The sequence below is a fragment of the Fringilla coelebs genome, assembly GCF_963513975.1.
Source record: "Fringilla coelebs genome assembly, chromosome: 3".
NCBI lineage: Eukaryota > Metazoa > Chordata > Aves > Passeriformes > Fringillidae > Fringilla > Fringilla coelebs.
The window spans coordinates 93,829,467-93,849,264 of record NC_140030.1 but is presented as its reverse complement, the minus strand read 5'-3'; the positions used below and the strand labels follow the sequence as shown (position 1 = coordinate 93,849,264).

The 19,798-nt window shown below is 37.2% G+C and overlaps 1 protein-coding gene across 1 annotated transcript in view; it reads left to right on the top strand.

The window, feature by feature from the left end:
* The window catches only part of USH2A (usherin), a gene marked incomplete at its 3' end in the record, with an annotated part of 372,555 nt that overhangs the window by 283,747 nt on the left and 69,010 nt on the right, over window positions 1-19,798 (top strand). The window contains exons 50-57 of the mRNA XM_084203202.1: window positions 4,066-4,289; window positions 6,601-6,811; window positions 7,643-7,840; window positions 8,417-8,575; window positions 10,361-10,555; window positions 16,511-16,618; window positions 17,169-17,352; window positions 18,085-18,242. Coding sequence (XP_084059328.1) covers window positions 4,066-4,289; window positions 6,601-6,811; window positions 7,643-7,840; window positions 8,417-8,575; window positions 10,361-10,555; window positions 16,511-16,618; window positions 17,169-17,352; window positions 18,085-18,242 — 1,437 coding nt within the window. The remainder of the gene's footprint in view (window positions 1-4,065; window positions 4,290-6,600; window positions 6,812-7,642; window positions 7,841-8,416; window positions 8,576-10,360; window positions 10,556-16,510; window positions 16,619-17,168; window positions 17,353-18,084; window positions 18,243-19,798) is intronic.

The window sequence follows — 19,798 nt, the reverse complement described above, 5'->3', positions numbered from 1 at the left end:
GCCATCCTTCCCTTCCACTGGCGACTCATGGTGTGAGCCGTGAGCAGCACTGCTTGCATGATTTTAGCTGCCTCTCATTGTGATTCCTAATTGTGCTTGATCTACAGCATCCATGCTCTCAATACCAGCTTTGAGCAAGGCCCTCTTGCATTGCCGCACATTGTGCGGCTGCCACAAGACGGGGCTGGCTCATAAAACATCTCTTTATGTACTTTATTACTTAAACTCTTTTATTTGCCTGCAGGAGCCCTTTAACAAAATCACATTGAATTGACTTTCTCACACCAAATCAAATCTCTCTGGTCCCAGTTCAGTTGTCTTTGTCAATATGTATTTTATAAATGGAGTGAATTAACAGATGCTGTTGGAACAGAACTGCTGGGGTAGCGTTTATGTTTTTACTGCTCTCTCTGGGCAGATGAGTTGTGTAGGAGTGTAATACAGGTATCTTGGGATGAAAGTTATGTTCTTCATTTCAGTATATATGTATTCTTAACAGGTTTTTTTTTTCCCTTAAATATATATATTTAAAAAACCTTTATATCTCTCTTTTAAAAATGTGTTTAGCCTATAGCGCTCAATCATTTACACTATTTTTCCCAAGAATGGGTTGGGATGACATTTTTTTTGGCCATTGAAAAAGAAAACAGTGGCTTTTTTCATTGCTGATGGGTTTTCTGTGAGGACTTAACGCTGTGAGCCAGCACGCAGCTGAACACAAATACAGGTTTGAAAGATGAATTAGCGCCACAGTTGAAAAGAGATCGTATTCTTTTGCATTAAGCGTAGAATAGATGGTGGTTTCTTATCATATCATATAGATCATGCTCAATTGGTTTTTGCTTAATTTCTTGGAGTAATTCAGCCTTGCTAAATACATCACGAAAATGCACAAGCCAGGCATAAAAATCTACCTGCTTCCTATCCTAATTATTGTAATTATTCTAATGGAAAAAATGCTCTTACACAAAAACATAATTTACTTATCACTGGCAAATGGATAAGTAGAATTTTGCAAGAATATGGTAATTGGAAGGCTGATCTCATTGTCTGGAAGGAGAAGAGGTAACGGAGGTGGTTTTATGCAAAAGCTGAATTGCTTCTGAAGCACTGTTTTGCACTTGGCAATGAATGCCATAGCTAAAAATCTAGTGACAATTTAAAGCTTTTGTTTGAGAGCTTTAAGTCCTTCAAAAAAAAACATATGAAAAAAACTTGATCACTAAAAGTGCAAGCCTTGTACATAATCTTACTTTGTTGCATGACCAGTTCAAAATCAGTGTCTTTTTGCTGAATCTAGATCCAGATTTGCACTGAATGATAGTTTAAGAGCTTGAATCATAGAGCTTTTTCACTTGCCATTACATACCTTTTTCAGAGAGTCTACCTTGCAAAAAGAGATTTTTCATCCATCCGACATTACTTTTTTTTCTCTTTATTTATTAATTTATCTTTTCTTAGGTTTCTTAGGTTTCCTTTTTCACCCCTCGTTGGCCTTATTTAGTGGGGTGACCATAGAGACATCTACTGGCAAAGTCTGGCATTGGTGAACAGGCACATCCTGAGCCCCACTGCTGCAGTGTGATTCTCTAAAGTTCTCTATTTCTGGCTATAAAGGATAATGCCAGTTAAAACCACTCTTGGATTTTCTCTCTCACTGTGTTGTCTTTTTTTTTCTTTCTTTCTTTTTTTTTCCTTTTAATGCCACTATACTGACATCCCAAACTCATGAAAGATGATGCTTTGTACTGTTATGTTCCTGATCTGTAATAGTTGCAATACCCACATGTAAGCCAAGGATTTTTGGAGTAGCTTGCAATGTACACTGGCTCCGTATTTTGTTGATCCTCTATTCTGGCTCCAAAGGCTAAGCCTTTTAATACTCATTTTTTCCCTTTTGAAAGCATTGGTTTTGCAGATTTACTAAATTAGTAATTCATCACTCAGCTAGGTTTATAAATTTTTTTCAGTTTCTGGGGATGAACATGAAATAGTTGTTGACAGAAATCAGTGTTAGCAGGAAGTGCCTTTTCCAGCCCATGGATTTTCTTTTTGCTATAATGCATTACGTGCCTATGAAACTTAAATATATAAAATATGACACACACATTCCAACTGAGTTACAAACAAATAGTTTACATTTTGATGTTTTACTGGATTCAGCAAGGGTTTATAGGAATTTCTAGATCCTTAGGCAATTGAATAAAGCAATTTTTAGACGGCAAATCAATCCATCAATATTACATGGTCCTATTTTGTTTTTCTTGGAGCATATTTAAAATTGTACATTTGAGGTGTCAAGGTTCAGGAGTCAAGTGCTACATGTGATAAATTAAGGAAAGGTCAGAGGCTATGCAATGCAGTTTCAGAAGATTGTCTACCTCTGCCTTTGCAGCTCATTCATGCTGAAGTGATGCACTCTGGGAATTACTACCAAACTCTGCTCTGCAACATCTGCTCTCCCTAAGTGAGTTAGTGCACGTCAGACATCTTTATGTCAGAATATTGCAGTGATGGATGCAGTCTTCAGAAAATGCTGCATAAAAATCTGGTGTGCCGTTCTGGCCATTAAGTGAAATTACTATTTAAATTAATGGCGCTGTCACAGTTTATCTGTGCAAAGAATGAACGCTGATTAGGGTATTAAGTAATTAGCAATTTATCACACTGGAACAAGGTTGATAATAATTAAAGAAGTAATGGTTTACCAAAGAAACTAGAAAGGGAGTCACTTCTTGTTATGTGAGTGAAATCTTGGCTGAAAAATTTAATTCAGTTAAACAAAGATGAGGTTCACAGTGAAAGAATACAGCTTTGTTTGTTTCAATAGAAAAACAGTTCATTATCAAAATTTTAGTTTGCCTGTCAGAAGTCCCTTGGGGCTGTCTGAATTGCTTATTAGTATTGAATTGAGTCATTTTCTGCATTAATTCTCTCTTTAAAATTGGTAGAATCCTAGGAAAATTTGGAAAAAGGTTGTGAATAAGAGGAAATATTTTACTTCTTGAAGAGCTGGTGATCACAGTTTGATTGCTGTGAATAGAACCAGCCCTGAAAAAAAGGTACAGTATGCAAGTAACATCATCATTTTTAGCCATTCCAGTGATTGGAATGAAATGTTCTGAATGCTTTAGCAGGATCACACCTTTAAAGATTTAATTTTCATTATGTATGAATTCTAGAAGAGATTTGCTGCAATAAATAGCAGTGAAAAAAGTGGCCACTCTTGCCCGTGTTTGAAATGCCAACATACGACAGAAATTATGTCAAACACAAACTACTGTGTAGATGTAACAGTATATCACAGCCCTGGCTTTTGTGTGATATCTTTCCAGTTCAATTAGTAATAATATTTATTTCATTGCCAGTTATAGAGGAGTTTGTAGTGTTTGGTTCTGAGTTAAAACTTATCCCTTTCTTTAGATGTTGTTGGGTTCAACACTGGTATTTCATGTGAATATGTGGAAAATTGCAGTGGTTATGATGAGCTTTCCTTTTAAAAATGAAATTATTAAAACCAGAAAAAAGATAGTGGAATTAAGTTTGGCAGCTTATCAATTCCACTGTAGAAATGCAAATTATATATAGATATCAACTTCTTGAGTGATAATTCTCTGTATAAGATGACTGAAGCTTCACTGTGGGTGTTTTGCAAGTGACCCATTCCATTCTAGGTATCTAACATGAACCCCTACTTTAAAATATAAAATATTTACATTCTACAGGAAATTTTCATCAACAATCCATCTCCAGCCTGCTGTGGCCAGTACATTGGTGTGGTGTTCCATAGCAAAGTTCTTTAAAAAGTTCCGGGGTGGTGAGCGTTGATTGTAGGGCACCCTGTTTATTTCTCTAATTCTTGATTGTTTTCAGCAGGTCTGGAAGTCAGGATGCTTACTTCAGTCCCCTCACGTTTGAATTTAATCTCACTTTAGCTAAATCTGCATAATTCCAGCTGCTGGTGGGTTTATGCCAAGATATATTGTATTGTGAGCTTTCTCCTTTCTTATCTATCTGTTTACTTAAATTTCACATTCATATTTTTTGTTTGTTTGTTCATTTCAGGGATGTTCTGTTGTGGGCAGGAGTACGTGAATAAGTCAGATACCATATGCTGCTCAGGTTCCAGTGGTGAGCCCCTAGCACATGTTAGAAAGAATGACCAAGTGCCAGTAAAATGCTGTGAGACTGAACTTATTCCAAAGAGCGAAGAATGCTGTAATGGAGTTGGATATAATCCTTTGAAATATGTTTGCTCTGACAAGATTTCAACTGGAATGATGATGAAGGTAATTGATAGAAAATCTCTTGGTAGCTCTGATTTGATGATGGAAAGAGAAATACACTGTTCATAACTATTTTTCTAAAATAGGAATATAAAAACTCTTGTGTGCATTATTCATTTTCACATTACATCCATATTAATACCGAATGAGTTCGCCATGATTGATGTTATTGCAATGAATTCTAAAGGAATTAATAATGATTAGCTGCCTCTGTGAAGTGTTGCCCAGCACTTCAGATTAGTACAGTGGCTAAAAGCTGGCATACTAACAAGACTGACATGTATAGCCAGTTTCCATTCTGTGACCACTGTTTCTGATGATGTTCATTAAGTGGAAATTAAAATTGGATGGCCAGTTCTGAAGTATAAAAATGCTATAACATTACAGTTTGGGCAGGCAGTAGGACATGATTCCCCAACCCTCTAAAAAAAAATCCACAAAAAAACCCCAAAAATAAAAATAAAACAATAGACATTTTCTTGATGGACTTAATCCTGATTCTGCAGAAAACCAGTGGCCATTTGGGCATAAATTTCAGCAGTACTAGGATAGGTCCTTTCATGCCTAATCAATTACATAGTTTATTCTCATTCTATTTTAATGTTAGAGTAAACTAAACACCATAAAGTCTAATTTGGCCATTTCCCAGAGTACATTCCCTGTGAATGTAGGCATCAGCATGAGACAATTTTGCCTGCAACTCCAAGTTGAATTCAACAGAAATCTTTAAGAACTAGCACCTTGGTGTTATGCATATGCTGTGAAAATATTCTCAATTATTATAATATATATGTATGTGTGTGTGTGTTTGTGTGTATATTCTTTTTTATAAAATTGTATTTATATTTATGATAATAGAGAGAGAGAAATTGAGGGAGAAAAAAGAACATTGGATATTGTGACTTCTACAATAAGGAAATCAGAAAGATATTGTGGAATTTACCAAACTTATAAGAAAAGTAAAACAGACCCCATCCTGCCATATGCAGGTGTTCCTATGTCCTTGTTGTTCATCTGCTAAGTTAATAAAGAAATATTTCTAACATCTTTGCCTTTTCATGTCAAGGTTTTCATGTAATTTCATTTCCGGACTGAATCAGTTCTCCTAGAGAAAATCCAGGCGTTGTGATGAGTCAGCTGCAGTTCCTCAATGCATTGTGTTAGTAGCTCATGAAGGAAAAAAAATGGCTGAGAACAGGTTAATGAATTCTGGTAGATAACACACCAGATCCCTGCCTTAGGTATTAAGTACAAACAAAGGAAGTGCTTTGTATTTCACTTACCCACAGTAGAAAAGAGCTAGCAGTGCTGGCTCTCTGAGATGTATAGATTTACTAACAGCAAAAGGGCTGATAGTCAGACACATTCTGCAGCTACTTTACATGGGAATGCAATCCATCTATATCCTGCACCCTATATGGATATCTATCACAACATAATTTTTTCTGGAAGCGCCAAATTTGGGAAGTTAAATTAGCTGAAGTTTCTAATCAGCAAAGAAGCTAATTTCAATCGGTAAATTAAGAAAGCATTACATATAATCTTTTTGGTTTTCCTTCTGAAGTTTATGACCTAATAGGAAAAAATATTTCTTGCAAATTTGGCAGTACATTTCTTTCTGCAGCAACCTATATTTCATGAGAATTATTGCTCTCTAGCTTATGGTTTGGCAAAAATATTATTTCATGAATTTTAATGGAAAGTTGTGGATGCTCAGTGTGTATTTCTGTGAATTCTACTTTATGGGTTAAATCTTATATCTTTATGTTTGCAGAGGTCCTCTTATTGCAGCATTCTGTTTAGTAGTGATGTGGCAGAAGACATGATTTATATAGCCCATGGATAGAGTTTTCAGCCTCAAAAGCTGCCAAGGACTTGCACAGAGCCCTCTTGTGTACTTGGCAAGCTGTGTGAGGGGCTGGGAATTTGCTGCTGATTTGCCACAGGATATTGGCTTTTGCAGGAACAGAATGTTCAAATTCTTGGATAAAATCCTGTTGTCATTGATTCTAGACTCTTCTGTTTTCAACAAATCCAGCCATTTGTGCTTCCAGTAATTAAAATTTGTGATGCTTTCATCCAAGGACCCTAAAAAATATCTGTTTCTTTTAGAAAGGATTATAGAAACATCAGTGATCAAAGACAGTAGACAGGCCAAAGGCTGAAAGGGTCTCACATATACTAGAAATATCAATGTAATCGAGGTGGTGGCATGGTTTTTGTGTTGTATAAAGACAGAGAAATAATAATGGAAACATTTATAGAGAAAGGAAAACGTGTGTAATATATTTAAATTTTCCTATGTATTCCTTAGGTAAAAGAAGAATGCAACGCTAATGTCCTTTGCCCTTTATCTATGGAGGAAACAGCATATTGTGGAAAGTGTGACTTTGATCCTAAGGAGAGTATCTGTGCTTGGATAAAAGGTTCACAGAGTGCTACAGAAACAGAGGTAGAAGCAGGTGTGTGTCCAGTAGAAGAGGAGACTGTCTACACAGGAGGTCCAACACAGTATTCCTTTACAGGTAAGGAAGAGTGGCAGACCAGACTGGTGATTTGTTAGTGTAGATAATTTGCTGTGGAGAAAAAGATGGCCTGAATGCTCTCAGATACCCCAATTGTGTGAAGAACGACATGGATCTTCTGGAGTGAATCCAGAGGAGGCCATGAAGATGCTCAGAGGCTGGAGCACCTCTGCTGTGCAGACAGGCTGAGACTGCTGGGGTTGTTCAGCCTGGAGAAGAGAAGGTTTCAGGGGGACCTTAGAGCACCTTCCAGTACCTAAGGGAGGGTCTGCAAGAGAGTCAGGGAGTGACTTTTTACAAGGGTAGGTAGTGATAGGACAAGGGGAATGGCTTTGAGCTAAAAGAGGGCAGGTTTAGATGATATATTAGGAAGAGATTCTTTACTGTGAGGGTGGTGAGGCACTGGAACTGGTTGCCCAGAGAAGTTGTGGTTGCCCCATCTCTGAAATTGCTCAGGGCCAGGCTGGATGGGTTTTGAGCAACCTGATCTAGTGGAAGACGTCTCTGCCCATAGCAGAGGCGTGGAACTAGATGGTCTTTAATGTAGCTTCTAACCCAGGCCATTCTATGATTCTATGAAGTGCAGTGAAGCAGAATTCTTTTAAGTAATCTGTGAATCGGAGCAGAGACTTCCAGGATTTGCAGTGAGTGAAATTCAGTGAGTACCTAACATGTAAACCTGCTTTCAAAAAAGTTGATAAAATAATGGCCCTGTCTAAAGAATAGCATCCATTTCTATCTGTAAACCCCCCCTCCCACTGCCCCCCCAAAAAAAGTTATTTTGTATTTTGATAGGACTGAGATGATCCAAATGTAATTTTCTTTTCCTAGATGTGAACCTCAAACCTTTTGTCACATATGAGTACAGGGTGGCTGCTTGGAATAGCTATGGAAGAGGATTCAGTGAAATTAGCAGAGCTGTCACTAAGCAAGATGTGCCACAGGGTGTAAGTCCTCCAAAATGGGCCAAAGTAGGTAATCGGGACGACATGATACTTCTCAGCTGGGAGGAACCACTTCAACCAAATGGTATTGATACATTTTTATAAGTGTTTTTCTATCATTCCAATGACAGTGTTCCTAAATCAGAAAACATATTGATTAACCCCTGTCACTGAAGTATGTATATTCCTAAACTCTGCAGGAAGGGGTTTTGTTGTAGGTTGCTATAATTTTCATTGCAAGTAAGAGGAGAGTCTTCTTCACAGAAAACACTTTATTATGTCTTCACAAAGTGCCAAAAAGCCTCTTTTGAGAACAAGTGTGCAAATAGGATCAGAAAATGACGACCATCCTAAAAATATTCGGGGATTTGGGGGTAGTGCTGTTGGTGCGTACATTTATTTCAGGAAATCTTGCTTATTGTTTTCAAGCTGCGAGGAAACTTGGTAGAGCTCTCACTAAAAACTGGGATCTACTCACATGCTGAGGCAGATGCTGAGGAAAGTAGCTGGTAATTGACATTCAGCATTTAATCAGAATTATTATCTGCTACTGTGGCCATGTAGATATTTCACTGAACGTTTTCTGTATGCAGAGTAGGTTATTATCCTATGTCACAGGATCCCTCAGCTAACAAAAGGGAACACTTTCTTTCTGCAATAGGTCTTATTATTCACTACATCATCCTCCGAAATGGAATCGAGCATTTTAGAGGAACAGAAATGAGCTTCACAGACACCAGTGGTGTCCAGCCCTACCAAGAGTATTCCTACCAGCTGCGAGCCTGCACTGTTGCTGGTTGCACAGACAGCAGCAAGGTTAGTGAAGTGGGCTTCAGGATTTTATCAGCCAGTGTGGCAACATTGAAATGCTTTTGGAAAGGTTTAATTTGAAGGCACGCTGATTATTGAGTAAGTGAAAAAAACCATCAATGATCTGATTTGGATTCAGCTACTGACAGGGGAATATTTGGAACCCCAGGCTGATCAAGCAAACAGAAGAAGAAAGCAGTGTCTCAGTCTTGGAAAAGCTGAAATTGCACTGTAGGAACTGATGTTTGTTAAAGAGAAAGCTGTACATGTCAGAATAGAGTAAAGAATATTGAAATGCGCCTTCTCTAAACCTGGAAATTAAATTTTTGCTACTCACTAGGAGGTCTATAGCCTCTTCTTCCTTGCTATTTCTTAGATATTTGCTTTAGTCTAGCAATTTTTTCAACAAACTTCTTACTCTTCCACTCCAGTAGAAAAGCCTCCTTTCACTATATTACTCTTCTCTGGCTTCTATATCTGCACCTGCTTCAGGCGTTACTGTCCCTTTGCGTGCAACCTGCCTCAGCTTTAGTTTTAAGCAAACAGGATCTCTTACCTCCCTTTTGGAGTTTCATCTCCTTGTGTATCACTTTGAATCACTAATATTACTATTTAACCAGCTCTGGTTTTTCTTCTGCAAAGTACCTCCTTTATTCATCATTTGCAAAAATAATTTCTTAAGTGACCTCTTTTTCACAATATTATTCTTGCCTCTTTGAAAATGAATTTCTAGGACTACAAGGGTAAGGTCTGCGGGGCAGAGGTGGGGAGTAATGACTGTTTTGTAATTATTATATCTGTGGGATTGATTTTTTCTTTTATTTGCAGGTGTTTAAATGCTTTTCTTATTCATGCAAATCTCAGCCAGAAGTCTAAAATAAAAAACACTGATGTAGAGGGATGAAGATAGGTAGATAGTCCTCTGCCTGCACACAGAGCTGTGGTCTGGAAACTGTGTAGGCATAGTTGCTGCAACCACTGACCTGATGATAAATCCTGCTTATTTCACTTGCCTGTAATTAAGGAGTTTACTGTTGCAAACACTGAAGTCTGTAAGTGGGGACTGATCCCACCAAATGCACTAAGACAATATATTATAGAGGGCCCATTTTATATTCACAGCATAATATAAATACTTTATGGTGGTAATAACAGAAAAAGAAAAGTGATTCTCAAAGAGAAAATGGTCTGACTCACTTATTAAACCAATGTAATTTGGAAATGCCTCTTCTTTAGCTGATGGAGATGGTGGAGATGTGTCAATAGAAAATTACCTTTTTCTTTTTTTTTTTTTTTTTTTGTAGAAAGAACTTAACAAGTGCAAACTTGTCCCGTCTTTCAAAATCTTTGGATTCCTTATGGAAGTATCGAGTTGCAGATAACTAAAATAGAGTTCAGATTGCATGGGATATATGGAGGCTTAGCCCCACGTTTACTGGTGCTTAAAATATATGAAATCAGGCAGTTAAAATGCAGAGACACTGACAAACCATATGGAAGAGAGTTATCAAGAGTTTTCAAGCAATACAGTTTTTGTTGTTTCACCCTGTGCCATACACTGCAGCTAAAACGTGGTGAACCTGTTGTGATAAATTGGAGACACAGACTTATGTAATGTATTCAAGGTCAGATTTCATTGTGAAAAAGGAGGAAAAAAGTAACTACTTCTCCAGCCCCTTGGTAATGATATGCCAGCCCAAACAACATTTTAAAACAAAAGTGACATTCTCATTGATCATGGTATCTAGTGTACTATTACATTAAATTGCTGTTTAATTCATATGTCTTCAGGTAGTTGCAGTCACTGTCCAAGGAGTCCCTGAGAGCATTCAGCCACCAGAAGTCAGTGCTCTGAACTGCACAGCATTGCATTTAAGCTGGGCTGCACCCAAGAAACCAAATGGGATCATCAGAGAGTACCAGATCAGTCAAGTGGGGAGAGGACGTATATACATTGATGCTGCAGGCAGAATGCAGCACACAGTGTCAGGTAAGGAGGTAAAGCTCTTTGACAGGCTAATGTCCTGTCCTTAAGATATAAGACAGTATTAATATATTAAAAATGCCACTTGTCAGTAACTTTGAAATCCCAGCACTGTGCACAGTTTGGAATGCTTTATCATGAATTCACATGTCTTAAATTTATTTTTTTCCAATCTCTTTCATTTCTAGCTGCTGTTTGTTAAAATATTAATAGATTTAATTTCAAAATTTTAAAATAAATCTATCCAGCTCAACTGAAGATGCATGCTTTGTAGTGTGCTCAAGGACTTAGATATTCTGTGTAGGCCAGCCATCCCTTCATACAGATTCAGCTCTCTCTTTTAACACCACTGATGTGCAGTAATGCTGTTGTGAATGTGTAGCTGTGTAGGATCGAGAAGGATCCGGTACTTTATGTCTGAGATAATAAAAAGGAAAGGAAGACAGAACAGGAAAGATACCAAATTCTGTTTATAATATTATATATTGCTTATAGCCTTTTTCTAAATACTTGATGAAAGAAGCTTTATTCCAGGGATTCTGGGGGGAAGTTTGGCTCAGACCTCAAATGTATTATTTTTATATATTCAATTTTTACTTATTTTTGACTGTTACACTGAGCCAAAATTCCTCTTAGAAATGCTTCTGTTGAACACAGAGCAGGAACATAAGCATTATGGGATATTTTTTTTCTTTCTTTGACCTCAGGTTTCTTATTAAATTTTTATATCTCACAAATGCATTAATTTTTCCCAAGGTTTTTTGCCCCACAAGTAGGAAATTTCAAGATTCCTATGTTGTACACACCATATGACAGCCAGCCAAAGAGCAGAATTTGACTTAGGGCACGCAAATCCTCTGGAGCATAGATGGCACTCTCAAATATCCCTCAAAGCATGAGTCCTGATTCAGGGTGGATCCCTTTGTGCTTTCAAAGAGTTTGTTTCTGCTGTAGCCACTCAGAGAAGAGCAAGATTGCTGTTCCTCTTTGACAATATCATGCTCAAGTGTGAAATTCATCAATGGTGTATTACTCCTATCTCCATATTCAGTGCTTCTGGACATGAGATATTAGCCAGAGTTGGTGGTACATGCTTTAAAATTGCTGGTGTAAGTTTACACTGCAAAGAAGGAACATTCCAACAAGAAGTGATTTATTGAGCCCATTGAAAAATATTTCTCATGCTCCTCCAAGGCAGTTATATCTCCATTTTAATGCCAACAATACTTAGCAGTTGGAAGTGAGAGGAAATGAAATTAATTCCTGAGAAACAAGGATCTTTTTTTCTTTTTTGTGCCTGTTCTGTTAAGCCACCATCCAGCGTGGCCATGCTAACCCAGGAATGAAATAAGTGATCATTCCTCCCGACAGTCATAATCAAATCTTTTGCTGTTTTCTGCAGGAGCTTCCTTGGGTAATAATGTGGAATTCATGAGAGTGATTTAGCAGTGTGGGTAATTATTGCTCTCTAAATTAAAAGAATACGATAAAAGAATCAAATTCACTTCATACATAATCTCAAATGTTTGAACTGTTTGTCTTATTCCCTGTAGATGTATGTTTTGATTTTCCCATTATCCTTGCTTTTTTTTTTCTTTTTTTTTTCCCTCTCCAAAACTGCCTGCTTTTCCCTGAGCAACAGTTGAACATTAATGAAGCTGTAGCATTAGTGTTTGTGGAGACTTTGAATCTCGGGTCTCGCAAATGGCAGACGTGAAGGCGAGCACCTTGCCACGGCACCATTGTCTTGCTGCTTATTTTTAATTACATCAAAGCTTTGGAAACATGATCCCACAAATGCTTTGTGGGAATAGTGGTGAATGTGCTCATCATGTGAAATCCATAAATTGCTTATAATCCTCTCAAGATGTTAAAAAAAGCATTAAGTAATTGAAGACAGGAAGTCCTCAGTTAATTATTTAGAGGTGTTATCAATGCTTTAAGCAAACTGAAGCATTTTCTGCTATCTCACTGAGTTGAATGCCACTGGGACCTAGGGGCAGCAGCCATCATCTTCTCATATTCTCTAATGCAAACAGCACATGGCAGCTTGTCAATAAAAGACCTTTTTATATCATTTATTACTGAACACTTCCAGTACCCTGTACAGAACAATTTGGATGACAGTTATGGCATTGTTTCACTTTGTGTTACTACTACTTAACAAATGGGCCTGCTAATGCTTTGCAGTGGGGCCAGGCAGAGGGTAAGACTGAGGAAAATAATTAGGGGAATTGTAAAAGAAAGCCAAGAGTGCCCTCTTCAGCAGCAGCAGGTGGGTTTATAGAAAAGGTTCTTTTCAACTCCCCCCCTTTTAATACACCAAAGTTAATATCCCAAGTAAGAGGCTTTATCAACAATTTGTAGGATCAATCATTTTTAGGTCAAAACCAAGGAAGATAATGAATATTTATTTTAGTGTAAGAAACAATAGTATGAATACTTTATGACTGAATAGTTTGAAATTCTTTCATCTGAACATATTCTCCATTTCAGGGCGATGAAATCTGAAGAGATACCAAAGTGTTGTCATTGGTCAGGTCTCTCTCCATATGCAGCACTGAATCATTAATAATATTTATCTAAAGGAAACTCTTGGGGGTGAAGGGGTTGTGGGAGGCTGTGGTCAGCAATCTGACATCCTCCTGAGTAAAATTCCCATGGCAGGGCCCAGAAGCGTTATCCTGGGAACTAATTACTGACCTTGCTGGAGCCATACCCACAAATGGAGACAAACAGTATCAGAAGGAATTGATTTAGCTAATAGAACAATGCATTCTTAAAAAAACCCCCACTGTTCCACAGCCTTTTGGCAAATGACAAATGCTGCAACAATATAATAGACTGCTTAAATTGACACAAAAAAAAAAAAATTAAAAATTTCCCACAATAATAAACCAAAAAAGGAGGGGAGAAAGATCCTCTAGGGAACAATCAAGTAGAGACATTAGAAAAGCAAAATGCTGTTTATATTTCAATATTATTTTACTAGTTGTTTTCATTATCAATCACATACATAGATTTGCACAGTTTTCCAAAGCATAAGACAAGGTGTCTAATGCGAAGCTTTAATAATCTAGATAAAAATCTGCTGTGACTGCTCCATATATGGCTAGAATTAAAGGTATCAGAATTTCACCAATAAATTTAGTGAAAGCATGTGCTCTTTTTTTAATGCTCATTTTTCTCTTTTAAGTGTAGTTGTAAATGAGTATTGCTTTATTATGCATGTTTCCTTTAAAAGTGAACATGACTCCCTTTAGGGGAATTCAAGTAATTTGTTGCCACAGTAATCTTTTCTATCCTGAAATGTTAAATACTTGGCTTTCCTCCATGCCTCTGCCTCTCTCCAGTCTGCAACTGTCATTTTCTCCCTCCTTACTTTTATACACAGTGTTCAGATGATTTTTCTTCTCTTCCAGTTCATGATTAGGTTACAGCAAGGGCTGTCCCTCTGAGTCATCTCTTTATTTTCTCTCCTTCACATCGTGTTCAATTTGTTAAGCAGCCTGTATGTCTTCCATTCAGTAGTTTACCTTCCTATGTAGTTGCTGCTTCTTCTTGCACTCTATTTGTTTTTAATATATTTTAATTAAATATCTTGTTACTGGATGTAAGCAAGGATTTGTTTATAAACAAAGGTCTTGCAGAGGCTTTTTTGTTGCCACAGAGTTGCATTGTTCTTTAAATAATTCCATTTAGACGCAGGAGCTACATCAAAAGTACGCTGTTAAGACCACAAAGCCGCATCCTTAAAAATTGACCTGTATAATACCTATGAATTGACCTGTTTAATCCTAATTTAGCCTCTTCCACACAAACAATCTACATTACACAGCAGTACAGTCATTTGTTCATAGGGTTACTGCCTCATTCAGTCCACAATCTGTGCCTCTTCCAGGGAGGAATAAAGCGAAGCTCTTGTATGGAGAACTGCTGCCTCAGCTTTAGCTGTGTTTAGTGGATTAATTCCTTCTGGGAGTCTCAGTGTAGATGGGCCTAATTCTGCTTCTGCCCAGAGCTGCGTTCCCTTTCAAGGAGACAGGAACATGGGAATGTGGAGCACAGGAAGGGAGGCAGCTGGGACAGTGCCAGCTCAGAGGGAGCAAGCATGGATTTCTGCAGGGCTGGGGGCATGGACTGCCAAAGGCAGCCTGACATCCAGGGCTTTCATATTTGTTCAGGCTGTGGTACTGAGGAGGGCACATCTCAGTCTTTCACAGTTTGTCACCACCACCTCTTCTTCATTTTCATTACCTTGCCTGAATTTTCCTGAGCTCTCAGAGCTGCAGCTGAAGGCACCAGTTGTGCTTGGATATATAAAGTTTTGCATAATGCCAGGTAGTCTGACAGCCAGGTCCCAGGAATCCCAAATGGCTTCCTGGCAGCTCCAAGAAGATTTTTGGTTCTCTCAGTCTCTTTGAGTCAGTATCCTGATTCTGAGAGAGAAATTGTTCTCTCTTATTTTTTTGAGTTTATGGAGTGAATTGGGGGGGATTTTTTGCTTTGGTGCTCTTTTAAGACATTTGGAATGCTCAGCAAGATGGTGTTAGAGCATCTCTGCTCTAGGGGTGGACACTGCAAGAAAAAGTCTCAAATTACAATTAATCAGTCTGTATACCATGTGTTGGAGGCAGTTTTAGAAAGGACTGTGCCACAAAGCCTGTGAACAAAAGAGGATCACTTTGGATTCTACAATGTCCTGGCACTGGGATTTCCTAGTTTTTGAGTGTTTATTTTTGCAACTTTATTATTTTCGAAGAGATTTTGTGTAAAATTTGCTTCTTGTACTTTTTGTATCCTTTACATTCAGGAACAGGAACCTTTATTTAATGTATTGTGAGGTGTTAACAAGGGGGTCCTTGAAAACGTGAGAATGGGGTTTTCAGTGTTTCTGCCTGGTGATATCTTAAAGATCAGTTTTGAGAAATATCCAAAATTATAGTTTAGCAAAGGTGCTGTGTTGTGGGCTGGAGGGTGGTGTGTGAGGAAGGCTGATCAGCAGTTCAAGCTGAGCTCTAAGGTGATCTCACAGTGGTCTGCATATTTAACAATTTAACTACAAGAAGCCTTTGATAGGTGCACAGAATTGGCTGTTCTAAAAGCTCAGTATCTTGGCCAAATTGTGAGTGCAATTTTATGAGGATCCCTTAAGTCAGATTCTTAAGCCACAGGCAACTTGATGTGAAATCTGAAGTCATCGACACACAGCACAAGTATGTTTGAAAATTTCCAAGAAAAAGGCAAAGCAATATATTCTTTTCTCATCTCATTCAAGGATGTACAGCATAGAAGGTTTGAGCAGAAAAAAAAGTTTTTAAAAAATTACAAGTAACTAAAATTAATATTTTGTAATGAGGGCTTGCTCATCAGTTCAGCTTCTAACTGCTTTGTAGCATTTATTGTAAAGCCTTGTATCAAATAGGGAAAAATAGAGGGAAAATTAAAAAAATAGAAATTGGGAAGGTCGCAGGAGTATCCTTGGACTTATTTGCAATGTAGTAGAAGGTTCCATGTACAAGTGAGTATTTTATTATCTTATTATTGCAAATGTATTAGTAATACATTTTCAAAACATTAAAGGCTCTTCAGGTTTTCAAGTCCAAAACTCAAAGCAATTGCACTTTCAGGTGATTTTCTGCATTGCCAGTGTCATCTAAGTTTTTGACTTAAAGCTGATTCAGGTGTATGAGAGATATCCATAGATCCATTGCAGCATAGACAGACATTCAGTCTGAATTGTTTTGTTTGGCCTTTTAAATCAGTAGAGGATATATGTCTAAATTAGTGAGAATTCACTATTTCAGTATTGTTCAGGTGTGATATAAGAATAGCTCATACTTTATGTTTGCCAAAAATGCTATAAGTTAACTTTAAGTCCAGTAACTTTCTATGCAGAGATATAATTCTTGGAATGATTGATGTCAACATCTCAGCCTAAACTCTGTTTGCTCTTTTTAGGTCTGCAGCCATACACTAATTACAGCTTTGTGCTTATTGCATGCACATCTGCTGGGTGTGCTTCCAGCCAACCACTTTCAGGTCAAACTTTACAAGCTGCTCCTCATGGTAAGGGAGAAAGTCATTCTTACAGAACTGCAAAGAGATGGTCATACGGGCTTGTATTTTCTGACGGATTAACAAGGTGCACAACTCCACTGTCATCCATCAAGCTATCATGTAGATATTTACATGAGAGAATCAGTCTCTCTTGGAGTTTTCATATCTTACCACATTCTCTGTACTACCTGGCTCTGCATTTCTACTTTCTTTTTGTGAAAATTTTCCCAAATTCGTCTCTAAGTTCATTAGCTTCATTAACAAAGTTAGAATTGGAAGATGAATTTTTTTTAAAGCACAAATGAATATGCAGAGACTACTGGGCATATAAAGGCAGCAGCCTTTGGCCTCGTTCTCCATTAATCTTTACCTTGTCTACTTGGTTGCATTTGTTATAGGATAAATACAGAAAGTGTGTTAAATTCTGTCATTCTTCCTGGCAGTGCTTTATGCTTTCATTACATTGCTGAAAACAGCAGCACAAGTATGGGTAAAGAAAAAAAAAACACCTTGGAGTTTCTGTCATAAAATTAAAATAGTGTCATTTTGATTTTAATAGGGGTATGGCCAAAACCTCATCATATCATAGTCAGCTCAACAGAAGTGGAAATGTACTGGAGTGAACCAGAGGAACCCAATGGACTCATTACTCATTATCGATTATTCCGTGATGGAGAACAGATTTTCCTGGGTGGCAGTACAGACCTGAATTTCACAGATGTTAACCTGCAGCCTAACAGTAGGTAAGGCATGTTAGCAAGCTCTGGTAACAGGTGAAAGACCTTGAAAAACATAGGTACTTGTGTTAGTGAAATGTACAAAATATAACTATTGTGAACAAAAGAAAACTCTCTTAAAATATTACTTTATTACACAAAATTGGTGGAACACTTTTACTAGTCTTTCAAACGTTAGAAAGACATTAATCAAAGGACATTTAATTGTTTTGGTTTTGAGAATAGGTCATTCTGATTCAAAGAAACAAAGCTTTTTTGGTTTTTTTTCTTGGATGGTTTGTTGGTAGCTAAATGATAGGTATTTTTCCATCATGGAATATACTCTGAAAAATGTCTGGTTTTATATGACAAACAGCACTGCACGTGGTATATGATGTTCCACTGCATATTGAACATACAGGTTCAAAAATGACTGCTGATATTTTTATAGAAGTAATTCTGAAATTAGTTTTGGCACTTTTTGAGTCAATATTTCTCTTGCTTATGTAGGCTAATTTGAATTTCAGTTTTAGTATTTAGTGTTAGTATTTGACTTTTGGTATCTGAGGTTCTAAGGTAATTATTATTCTAATTTACTTTTCTCACATTAAGAAAACCTAAATATGAAAATCTTCACTAATGCAGTATTTGTAATACTCATTGTATTCACTTTAAATTGGTGAAAATGGAAATGTTCTGTTACTGGTATGCCTAAAGCTTCTAACTGCAGTGTCCACTGATCTTTTTGTGTTTGTGCAGATATGTTTACCAGCTGGAAGCCAGCACTTGGGGCGGCAGCAACACTAGTGATAAATATGTTATACAAACACCAGCAGGAACACCAGAGAAAATTCATGTCCCATATAATGTCACAGTAATTGATGCATATTCTATATTTCTAGCTTGGGACGTGCCAGGTAAAAATGTATTTCTATGTAGTACTTTGTAGCAAAATGAAAGGGTTGAAAAGTTAGTATATCCAGGTAGGCAGCTGAATAATTCTGATATTTTTATTCTTCGTATTTAGTTTTAGTGATTGAAATACCCAGTATCTAAAGCTGTTGTGTCCTAGAGACACATTATTTTAATCATGTTGATCTAGATACTTGACATCGGTATTGTGAGGTTTAGCTGAGCAAAACTCTGCATGTTTTGGTATTATGAACTATTAGTGAGTGCAAATATTAATGAAAAAATACCAAAAAAATATGAGTTGTCTCTTCTGTTCATACTAACCTGACTTATCATCATGGAAACCTGACAACCTTTTAGGTTGTGTGACAGAGATCCTAGCTAGCTTTGACCTGATTGAGTAAATTTTATTTGCCCAAGCACCTTAGTGTATTGTGGATATGTTACCTTGCAGTATGGTGGATCAGCAAAGGCCCTGAAGTATTTTTCCTCTAGTTACTCTTCTCCTGAACATGATCAGGTGGCCTTCACCTGCTATAAAGCTGGGCTAACAAGGAATAATTGAATTATAGAATCTTTTTGTAAGAGAAACTATGTGATGCTTCATCAATATAGATCATAGCTTAAGTGATTGTAGCACTTTACTGATGTTATAAGAATTATGTGATGTATTTATTGTGGGACAATGAGAGCCTTGTAACGAACAATCTTTTTCTACTGTAGTTCATTTCCAAAAAGGTGTTTTCTAGTTTGTAGATACTGGGTTCTTTCAGTTAAAATTTCACCAGTGTTTTTAGAAACTTCAGATGTTTGCATATTGCAATAATAGCCATATGTGTTTTATCAATGAATTCATGGGAGTTTTTAATATCTCTGTTCCTAATTATTTAAAATGTTCCAGCCTTGCTTAGCAAGGGACAATTGGCATTAAAAATAAAGTCACCTAGAAAAAGCATTTTGCCTTCAAGACTGGGATTGCAAGTATTGTGGCAGTGCTTAGCAGTGCTCACCCTACCCATTTAAGCAATGATTAATAAATCTATAATACCCTGAGCTGTCAATCTTTTAGTTTTCAGGAGCACAAAATCCATTATAGAAATGCTATAATATATGAAAAAGATTAAAATCTTAAATTAAACTTTTCCCCCTACTGCCTGAAAGGATTTAGAACCCTGCAGAAGGCAGGTGAATTCAAATGGCATATAATCTACAGTTGGTTTTATTGGAAAGTGACTCATGCTGTATTACAGTTTTGATAATAAATATAATTTAAGGTACAAAATATTCAGCAACATTATAAATAGATTTAAAACATTAGAATGTATTGGAATAGCATAGGTGTGAAGAGTGGGGTGTTTCCCAGAAAAGCTTGTCCTTGTTCTAGACCTTTTCCAGCTGCTTGAATTCCTGTTACTCACAGTAGGTTACAAGCCTGCAAGGAGAACCAGGCTCTGTGTGGTACATTTCATTATGTTGCAATTAGGATTTTGCATACAAAGGTCCGTCTGTTCCTGAAAACCACAGACTCAGAGGGATGAGGAGGAGGCTGGACATCATGGAT